The sequence below is a fragment of the Astyanax mexicanus genome, chromosome 2 (assembly GCF_023375975.1).
Source record: "Astyanax mexicanus isolate ESR-SI-001 chromosome 2, AstMex3_surface, whole genome shotgun sequence".
Taxonomy (NCBI): Eukaryota; Metazoa; Chordata; class Actinopteri; order Characiformes; family Acestrorhamphidae; genus Astyanax; species Astyanax mexicanus.
Window position 1 is genome coordinate 53,676,917 of NC_064409.1, and position 10,985 is coordinate 53,687,901.

At 37.7% G+C, this 10,985-nt stretch overlaps 1 protein-coding gene across 3 annotated transcripts; it reads right to left on the minus strand.

Annotated features, from left to right (window-relative positions):
* Nucleotides 1-743: 743 nt before the first annotated feature.
* rfwd3 (ring finger and WD repeat domain 3) lies at nt 744-9,890 on the minus strand. 3 transcript variants are annotated; one of them, XM_022672296.2, is made up of 13 exons: nt 9,831-9,887; nt 7,713-7,930; nt 7,120-7,376; nt 6,867-6,925; nt 6,478-6,690; nt 6,167-6,258; nt 5,962-6,076; nt 4,656-4,878; nt 4,420-4,570; nt 3,918-4,094; nt 2,822-3,036; nt 1,655-1,872; nt 744-1,532 (listed from the first exon to the last, which is right to left on the minus strand). In XM_022672296.2, exons 1-13 carry the CDS (start codon nt 9,852-9,854, stop codon nt 1,389-1,391), a joined length of 2,106 nt encoding a protein of 701 aa, XP_022528017.1. In that variant the 5' UTR covers nt 9,855-9,887; the 3' UTR covers nt 744-1,388. The 3 variants fall into 3 exon arrangements, with proteins under 3 accessions (XP_022528017.1, XP_007244317.2, XP_049330517.1); XM_007244255.4 differs by having other exon boundaries at nt 9,655-9,874; XM_049474560.1 differs by lacking the exons at nt 744-1,532; nt 1,655-1,872 and adding an exon at nt 1,888-1,997 and having other exon boundaries at nt 9,831-9,890.
* Between the last annotated feature and the right edge of the window lie 1,095 nt (nt 9,891-10,985).

Consider the following 10,985-nt stretch of genomic DNA (forward strand, 5'->3'; position numbering starts at 1 on the left):
CGTGTTCTCCCACCACACATCAGGTCAAATAGGCAGTTTCAGGTGACTATATGGAGTATTAGAGATATCTTTTATTCCTGTGCATACCAGCTGCTACTGAACAAGTCTTATCACCCCCATAAAAAAAGCTCATATTCTTAAAAAACAAACAAAAAAACTAAAATCCTAATAAGGGACACTATAGACTGTGCAGATATATACCCAGATATTACCTACAACGTTATTACCATTGGTCTATTTCTATTGACTATGGCCAAAAAGCATAAAAATTTAGAGCTCTGGGAAAAAAAAAATAAGCGACCACTTTAGTTTCTCTGATATTGCTATTTACATTTCTCCCAAATTTCAAATAAAAATAGTCATTTAGAGCATTTATTTGCCGAAAATGAGAAATGGCTGAAATATCAATAAAGATGCAGAGCTTTCAGACCTCAAATAATGCATATTCATAAAGTTCAGAAATCAATATTTGGTGAAATAATCCTGGTTTTCAATCACAGTTTTAATTTATCATGGCATGTTCTTCTCCACCAGTCTTACACACTGCTTTTAGATAACTTCATGCCACTTCCGGTGCAAAGCAGTTTAGCTTGGTTTGATGGCTGTGATCCTCCATGTTCATCTTGATTATATTGCAGAAGTTTTTAATTTGGTCAAATCAAAAGTAAGTGGTCTTTTTATCCCCCCAGAAGCTGTATATGACACTGACTCCAGAGGCTTGGACTGAAGATACACCCACACAATTTAATGTTAAACATCTGAGTATTTATTAAACATTACAAGCACACAAAACATTTCAAAATCAATTTACATATATACATTTGCCACCACACAAATATACAAATATCCATAACATGAAGGCAGGTCACTCTTGTGTTTCTTAAATTCTGCTGTGTTCACTGATCATTTTGTGGATAAAAATGTGGATGTAGAAGAACTAAACATCTGCATAAAAACAAACAAACAAACAAAAACAACACTAAAAAGACAAACATTTAGAAATACCAGGAAATATCAGATATATATGGACAATGAAAGCAGTCTTCCATAAATGAAGATTCTGTTACCAGCCCAGTTTATAAGCTCTGTTAATGCTGACCACACCCAAAAAGGTCTGGGTCTGCAAATAAAACTCAGGCCAACAGAAGAGTCACTCCACTTCTTATCTTTCAATGTCACGTCACCATATTTCCTCATCACAGTCAGGATGATGCCTTGAAGACAAGCACTTGATTCAGATTAGAGGCAGAGATCAGAATCATTATGACAGCTGATTTTACTCCTGCTGGAGATCTCTTCAAACATTCAGTCAGAAGCAACATCCTTAAAGGAGTCCTTTAATTAAAACAGCCTCCCATCAGTAACATCTTCAGAGACTCTCACTCCGCTCATTCCCATTTATAGATCTTTAGCATCTTCTCAGTGAGTGAGGCCAGGTAGTGTTCCTGGTTCATCTCAAAACTACAGATGTCCAATACAGGAAGATCTGCAGGCAGCTTTTGAAGCAAGGCACCACTACTAGCATCCCACACCTTCAAAAGACAACAGAGCGGTTTGAGAACCTTTTTATTACTCAACTTCAATCCTAGGTCAACAGCTTCTAAGTAAATTAAGAAATTTACAGTCAAAGCAATACAGTCAAACAATATCATACCATGGTTGAATTGGATGCCTCGTCTCCTGCACACACAAGTGTGGATCCCTCACCAGCTGGGCTCTTAAACACGGCATTCTTTGTGAGCAGCTTGCAGGAGGAGCCGGCAGTGAAGGTCTGGACTGGAGAGCAAGAGCAGACAGGTGCCTGGGAGGAATCAGTGTGGGGGCTTCGGTTCAGGTCCATCAGAACACAGCGAAGAGAAGGGTTTGCACGGCCTGCAACAACACACACGCCTTAGGTCACTAGTCATGATATGACTAAGTAAACTTTTTATCTAGTTTAGGAATCACTCAGTTACCCTATATGGTGTGTTGTCAGTTGTGTTGGAGCTCAGAGGAAACTGAAATTGCACAATGCAGTGTTTCTGAAGAATTATTAATCATGAACGAATAAAAAAAATCTCATAGGGTTCTAAACATTATCAAAGCTTGGTGTATCTCTTGATCCTAGTCTCAAACTAGCTATGGATATTTTAAAGTAAACAATAAAGCACTTTTGTAAGTCGCTCTGGATAAGGGTGCCTGCTGGTAATTTGGCGCCATCTAGTGGTTCAAAATGTTCAATTTAATTTAACTTTATTATATTGTACAGTACAACATACTTATATTAGATTTCCAGTGCAGTAACAGACATACATTAGTGCAAAAATAGACATTAGGCAAAATAAAGGTGCGTAGACAATAGTACAGCAGACATGCAATAAAAACACTACAAATATGTACACACCAGATTAAGGTACAGTATCACTGGCTGTAGTGAATATGTAGTCAGTCATGATACAGTTGAGCATTTGTGCATATAGCAAAGAGTTCTCTTGTATAAGAAAAGGAGTCCTGGGTTACTAGTTTGTGCAAAAGCCCTACTCATAAATAAACTAAATTATTATCTTATTAAAATGTGGAGCAAACAAACGCACAAACACCGGCAGATTGCTTGAGGTTAAGAATGTGATCTGACCTCAACCCAACTATGAACTAAGCTATGCAAAAGGGGAACTGGGTAATCATGAAATACATGGATTTGTTGGTTGACAAAATAAGCAGGATAGTTTAGATGAAATGAATACCGAATAGCCAAATCCTGCACAACCCAACGTCTCTTACTTTGATACTTAAAGAGCCCTACACTCCCTCATAACAGAGGTTCTTCAAATAAAATCATTACCAGGTCTGTAGGTGACAAGACAGTGTCTGCTCTCCGGTTCCACCTGTATATCTGTGCAGCCCCCAGACTCTAAAGGCAGAACATGAGGTCTGTAGGTAGTGCCATCGACATGCTCCCAGAAGCAGGCTCCCTCAAGAGAGCCAGCAATGATGCCACCACAGGGAAAGAGACTGGAAGCAGCACGGGGAAGGTAGGACAGAGACACAACTGGACAACTGCAGACAAAACAAAAGATAATAACAATAGAAATTAAGTAACATCATTGTATTATGCCTCTTGTTATACCACTTTGAGTGGAAATTGTTGATATAAAAAAAAAAATAATAATAAAAAGATAAACGTCCTGAACTGAAATAAGGACTTTATGATCTGAGGTGGGTACCACTGAACTGAGCGATATGAAGAAAATGTGTGCAAAAATGTGACCCAAAAAAGTGACCCAAAAGACAGTTCCAATAAACCTAAAGGATGATTTAAAAGTTACAGCCTTCAAAAATAGTACAGGGTACTCCAAGTTATGTGTGTTCCATGCTGGTTTAAGGAAAACAGTATTGCTGGTGATTCAAAACACTGATTAGGGGCTGCACAATACTTTAAAAAAAAAAATGACACTGCAATATTTTGATGTTCTGTGACATATACAGTAGTATAAACTGAAAAAGCAAATTAAGAAATCTTTTGTTGATTTCTACAGAAATCAATGATCCAGCATGCCACAATTAAAATGCATTTTGTGTATCCAATATTAGAAAAGAATAAATTATACTGGACAGACAATCTGCCTCTGGTAGATTTTCCTTTTGTATTAACCAAGCAGTAGCTCGCTGTAGGACTATGAGGACAAGATCAAGAACAAAGTGCAGAATAAAACAGAAGCATATGTATAACAATTGCTAACAGATTCTACTTACTTGCTTCACACATAACCATGCTAAAATGTTAGAATAATTGTAGGCACTTTTACCTCCAGCACACCAATAGCCCAAGTCAAAATGATAGTGAATGAAGAAGAGACAGAGAGAAAGGGGAAAAAAACAGACCAACAGTGGAATTACTTTTATCCCTATTATCACTAAGAAAGAAGTCTTTCACTTACTTGGAGCGTACTGGGGCAAGCTCCTGCACATGAGTGCTGGTGTCCCGGGTGTCGTACACCAGCACAGAGCCATTGCTTAGGCCAGCATATATGTAATTGTTGTTGTCATGGCACCAGCAGCAGCTCCAGACAGGTTTACCAGTGTTATAGGCCTGAACCACAGTGTTTGTCCATAAGCTGTAGAAAAAATAATGAATGTATAAACAGAATAACATTGTAAGCTATAGTACAGTACAATAGACTAATACAGAATTTTGAGCTCTTAGTCAATGCCCAGATGATCACTGACAGAAGAAAGTGTAGTGTATGCACCAGTACTGTTACTCAACTACGTCACCATGTCAGGCTCACACATACTATGTGTGTTTTTGCAAAAAGATCAATACTTTTTAAACAACAATTAGCTGCGTTTAAGCTGACAAATTAAACATTTGCAGTACAGGCGTCTTTAGGACCAAAGCAGGAAAATAACAGCATATGAAAGGGAGGGGAAGGTAAATACCTGGTGAGTTTGACAGTGTTATCGAGAGCAGCTGAGAGCAACAGGCTATCCTGTTGCCTGTTAAAAGAAAGGCCTCTGATCTGTTTAGCGTGGATAGGGACATAATGACTGGCTTTCAGATTCACAGCACTAATCTTCTTCACCCCATACCCTGCAAAAAAAGAGCGAGAAGGTTAGTTTTTGTGTATGAATACTTATGGTATGAGAAAGATTAGCAGGCTTTCACAAATGCTCACCAGGTACTAGAGTAGAGTGAGGGGAGGGTTGAGAGGCCAAGAGGCAGCTAAGGGGCTCACAGTAAGACAACACACGACAGCCTCCAGCCTGAGACACGAGAACAGCTTTGGAGAAGGCATAGTGTCCTCCGCTAGAGGACTCCTGTCTCTGAGACAGTGACAAAGTGGACGCCTGGGACTGAGAGGAGCTAGAGGCAGTCTGTCCCATCAACATCCGTAACTCCTGCACAAGAAAGAATGTAAAAGCAGGTTTATTGGACATGTAGAAACATAGTCTAACACTATTACAGTTGACCCCAATGTATTTACAGGGTATTTTTTTTGACACACTGGACAAAACTCCAGCTAGCATTTGCCCAGCACTGACTACAGTGCCATTATTGACCAGATATTTAATTCCATGAGGCACAGCAGTATTGTTTTCCCATATTGTTCTCATTATGCAAAATATTTTCTCCCAAATGGTAGCAACAACAAATTTTCTATTTAAATTAAAATGAATGTAAATCACTTATTTTGAAATATTTCTAAAGGTCAATTCATCAATAACACTTCCAAATTCACAAATGTGAAAAACAATGTTAAAAAATTAAACAAGATTATGAATACCTAGCAAGGTATAAACTGTGACTGTGGGAATAGAGTTGTCTGATAACTACACATATCTACTACTGAGAAAGGTGTGCTCTGCAACAATGACAAAAAATTTGAATAAAAAAATATTTTTCATGCAATAACATCTATATTTGTTGCATAAATGGCATGCATTATTCTGTCCAAATTTAAAGGCAAATTTTAAAAAAATGAGCAGAAAAATACTCCAATATACTATAATCTTTGAATTGGTTGTGGTAAATGTGGGTAAATGTGGATGATTGGGCAGCCTTAATTTTAACCATCAGATTCCTTTTTTAGGGGATAATAGTGATGCACAATTATATTTGAATGTGTTTATTTTTTTTTAATCATTGGCTGATTTTGCCAATATTTCAAACAATACTAGCTGAACGTATTTATTGTATGCTAGAAAAGGACTAAGTGATGCTGCTTAAGCTACTACAACAAGCTGGCCAACGCTAGCTGTGTTACTTATTTTTTTTTAAATAAACCTTTATTTTTATTTGTATTAATGTAATTATAACAGGGTGTCTAGCCTTTTTGTAAGTTACAAATGTCGACACCCAAAGATATATTTGTGTGGTTTTGGCTATCGGCATCAGCTCAGATAATTTAAGGTATAGCAAGAAATGAAACAAAAAATATATAAACAGTAGCCTATTTGAAAAACGTGAGGGAGATTTTATACCTTAACCTCTCGTCTGAGTTTCCCACATTCATCTGATACTGCCTGCAACTGCAGGCGACACTGAGCAGATTCTAATTCAGCCTTCCTCCTTAAGCTCTGCTCCTGCTCTAATGATCTAGACACAAACACAAACAATCATCTTATTCAGGTAAAAACAAACAAACAAAAAAACAACAAACTGTAGTTTTAAAAGATATTGCTATACCTTTTTAAACTCTCCTGTTCTGTGTTGTCCAGTGCCCTCAGTTTCCGTGCATAAAGCAAGACTATGTCAGTTCGCTTGGCCTTCTTATTGCACTGAAAGAAGACAAACAAACACAAACTTAAGGTATTGATAGATTTCCCAAATCAGTTTCCCCACTAAACACTTCATAAAATTATCTTAAATAAATATTTCAGTCCACTTTTAAAATACAATAATTATGAAATCAATGAAGCCTTAATTGTGGAGGAAGAGGGCGTTAAATGCTGATTTATCATTGCAACTGCTCTCATGGCTATCTGAAGGCAACTGACCTGTGGGCATTTGGCTCCTTGGCCCTTCAGCCACCTGTCAATACAAGTAAAGCCGAACAGGTGGCCACAGCGCAGAGTAGCCAGACGATGCTCGCCCGCAGTGGTCCAAGGTTCGAAGCATATGGAGCAGGTCTCACCCTCTCCTTCCTCACTTTCATCCACAGCAGTTGAGGAGGCAGTAGTTGCAGCAGCTGCTGCTGGAGCTGAATCAGTCTGCATGGGAAAGTTAAGTCATAAGCACTCTGAGAATGACATTCCAATTACTGTTTTTCTTTAAATATGAAAGACATTCTTGACCTTTCAAAAAGGACCAATATAAACAGTTTTACTGTTACATGTAACTGTGAAATTGGCAGAAAAACAAACAAACTAAAGTAAAAAAATCAAACCTTGGGTTCAGACTGAACTGGGGCTTCTGTCCTCTCAACATCAGCAGAAACAACAGGACCTGTGTAAAGGCAAGGACATAATGGACACTCTGTTTAAACTATGCAACACAACAAGATAAGACCACTATTTAAAGCTACATTATGGAGAATTGTTATTTTATAGTACACTTAACAGCATTTTAAACCAGAAGTATTTCTAAAGTCTCTTTAAATTCTCCACTTACATTCTCTGAATATCAATGTGAAAATTTACCTGTTGCACTGGGTTCCTGAAGTAGAGGAGCCACCACTGGAGCCTGCTGGCTGGAGTTAGACACAGGGGCAGGTTCTGAAGACTGTCCAGAATTTGCGCTCTGTCCATTTTGTCCTTCTTCCTCAGAGTCACTCACCTCCTCTGTGCTGCCTGAGATTGGTTCTGTGTCACTCCCTGCTGAAACCCTGAGCAAGAAGTCTAAAGGGCCTCTGTTTAGAAGTGTAGTCTGAGTCGAGTACTGGAACCGCAATCCTGGCCTGTGAAGCAAGTTGAAGTGCATGTTTAAGCATAATTATAACACACATCTTCATGCAGGGCTTGTACTTAATATATACACATGTATAGTATGTAATGTACAGTAACCCTAGCACTGAATAGCATATTTGAAGTTATTCTGCTTTAAAACCACTGATACTCTACTAATCCATTAAATTAACTAACTTTAGGATGTGAAAACTCCAGAAACTCAGTTTGGAACCACTGACCAAGATCTAAAAGTACATTAGCAGCAGATTTGAACATTTAAAAAATTATGTACAGCTGATTGCAAAGGCGCCAACCAACAGGCTTACTTGTGTATTTATTCATCATACCTAGCTCTCCGTCTTCTCCTGACAGCCTGAGTTGATGCAAGTCGTGGCCTCTCTATTGGGACAGTGCTTCTTCCTTCAAGCTGTCTATCACCATCTTCATCCTCCTCTACTTCTGTGCTGCTCCCAGAGTCAGGAATGACTATCGGCACCTCCACCCCTACAGAACTAACAGCTGCCCCTGCTGCTCCTAACTGCACATCCACCTCCATGTCTTCCATCTGGAAAGCACAAAAAAAAGTGTTAGTATGTTACGCTGAATTACTCTGTTTTATTATAGGCACAGAGTCCAGAGTGAACAAACCTTCTATTATTGACCTTGGCAAGTGACACCACAATTTGTGCTACAAAAAGCTTTAGAGTGGACAGTGAGACAAAGGCCAATCCCATTTCCCCTCTTGGCCCTACCACTTAGTTCTACCCCTCTGTTTAAACTAACATCCCTGTTCTGCCTTTAATGGTGCAACAGATTTCACCCCTTTCTCTTGTATATCTGTTCCAAGAAAAAGGAATACACTCGAAAACAGAGGGAAGGAGTAGAAATTGGAAATAGGATTGGACAACATCTAGTGCCATCTAGTCTGTGTATTTAAAGCAGCCCTGCAGGTTTACAACGTTTGAAGCAGTACACCACTTCTCTGGTCCATAGTATAAAATCAGCCTGGTAGTTTTTGCTCCCAGCGGGTCTATGAAACAACTGGTACGGGCAACAAGGAAAGGTTGCCATCTCTTTTAAGCACCAACCTACAGGCCAGAGATGTCCAGCACCAGGCCCCATTTCCCTCCCACAGTGTGTCTTACATGAGCCTGACAGACTTCAAGCTGTCACTTAATACAGCAGAAGATTTACTACTACACCTATATAATAATTACTAAAGCTCTGATAGTGGAGCAAGTGTTAGTAGTTGCTTACTAACTAATTAGGTAGGTTAACTAGATAAGTTAGTTAAAATGTCAGAAATAAACAGTGACCCAAGATGCTATTAGCTAGCTAACTACAGCTCTGGAAAAAAAATAAGAGGACACCACTCAAATTAGTTTCTTTGATTTTACCTAGTTGAAAACCTATGGAATATAATCAAGAGGAAGATGGATGATCACAAGCCATCAAACCAAGCTGAAATGCTTACATTTATTCACCAGGAGTGGCATAAAGTTATCCAAAATGAGTGTGCAAGACTGGTGGAGAACATGCCAAGATGCATAAAAGCTGAAACCCAGGGTTATTTCACTAAATATTGATTTCTGAATTCTTAAAACTTTTTTTTTTATATGAACTTGTTTTCTTTGCACTATTTGAGGTCTGAAAGCTCTGCATCTTTTTGTTATGTCAGTCATTTCTCATCTTCTGCAAAATAAATGCTATAAATAACAAAAAAAAAAAATTGGGAATTTGGGAAAAATGTCCGTAACACAAAAACGTTCATTTAACTCAAATATATACCTATAAATTGCAAAATCAGAGAGACTGAAATGGGCACTATTTTTTTCTCAAGAGCTATATATGGACGTAACTAGCTAGATTAGCTAGCTAGCTATAATGGCTTTTAATTAATGTGCAAATGCTTTAATTTAGCTATGTAACCTCTTGGTGGGTTTACTAGATGTTCTTAAATTGAGCGAGGTGGCTAGATGGGTCTGTTAGCAAAGCTAGTTAGTGAATTTATGAGTCTGGCGCTAGGTTACATTGGTTAGCCTGCTAGCGCTAGCTAGCAAACAGATTACCATCTATCAGTCGAATACAAACATGCAGCACATTTAACCCCCCTCAGTATAAATATACACAGCTCTTTGTCGGTTTACTGCTATTAAAGCGTGGTCTGATGCATGGCGATTCGTGTTTATAAAGCACAGACTGCAAGTTAGCTTCGAAGCTAACTCGTGATGCAAACAGCTAGGTTAGCTAAACCCAGCTCACAGTACTGCGAAGCTACAAAAACATTACCTTAAAACCGCAATTCCCGTCCTCTTCCACATTAATCAACCATTATATATCTACTGACCCATACGCGCTTCGAAAAGGGGTCGAGGGTAGTTTGCTGAGAATCTCCCGAGATCAATACCTGACTCTATATAATCAGATTTACACTTCAGATCGATCTGAGCTCAAAGTCTCTCTACCATAGCTTCTGAAGTCCGCGCCATACTGTAGTTCCGCCCATTCCCACAGCTTTACACAACTACCGCCTCGACCAGGCCCTCAGCGATCCAATCAGACACCCTCATCACACAACCTGATCCGACCGCTCAGGAAAACAACGTTAAAAAAAACATATTTAACTATAGAAACAATTTTAAAAATAAAAATGAGAATAAACAGAAAATAAATGTAATGTTGATATCCCATATTTAAAAATATTTATATTATATATGACGTATTTATTTATAATTTATTTATTTTTTATTTATTTATTTATTTTAAACTTCTGTGTGTTGTTGACTACACATTGGTCTGCATTATGAATGATTCTTCCTAACTGTTTTTTATGTATTTTTTTAATAGCTTATATTATATGGTCACATATACAGCTCTAGAAAAAAATAAGAGACCACTTAATTTTCCAAGTCAGTTTCTCTGATTTTGCTATTTATAGGTATATGTTGGAGTAAAATGAACATTGTTCTTTTATTCTAGATAATACAGACAACAATTCTTCCAAATTCCAAATAAAAATATTGTCATTTAGAGCATTTATTTGTAGAAAATGAGAAATGGCTGAAATAACAAAAAAGATGCAGAGCAATAATGCAAAGAAAACAAGTTAATATAATAAGATTTCTTATAATAAGAACAATTATATACATATGACTCACAAAAAAATAATAAACACAACTGTACATACTGTTCATAACACCAAATTTGATTCTTTTTGAGTTTTTATGGGCTTTAGAGAACTATGAATATACTTAATTCCAATCATAAATGTATGCAGTATGGGTGCAGTTTTGTTAAACATACACTTGTAATAAGAGTAAACTCATATTATTGTCTATACTGGAGAAATAATAATTACATCCCAAAAGAGACAGACTAAATACAGTATTTGTAGAAAAGTAACCATTCTTTTGTCCAGTTAATATTTTCTATCACACATTTCAATGAAATGTACTTTTAGGTAAAGTAGTTCTCCTCCCTTTTATGTCATGTAGCACCAATACAGTAGCACTCTGATACATAATGTCAAGGGGGCTAAGGGAGGAGGACATGGACTGTGGTTTTGCCACCGAAGCTAAAAAAAATCTTAGTGAAAACACTGCAATAAGACTAAATTAATT

Bases quoted from the DNA above. Each gene is read 5' to 3' on its own strand.
- rfwd3 (XM_022672296.2), bottom strand. From the start codon at position 9,854: ATGGCGCGGACTTCAGAAGCTATG. The intron at 6,926-7,119 runs GTAAATTTTCAC...GCCTTTACACAG, and splicing joins TCAGGAACCCAGTGCAACAG to GTCCTGTTGTTTCTGCTGAT. The intron at 6,691-6,866 runs GTTTGATTTTTT...TTTCCCATGCAG, and splicing joins CAGTTCAGTCTGAACCCAAG to ACTGATTCAGCTCCAGCAGC.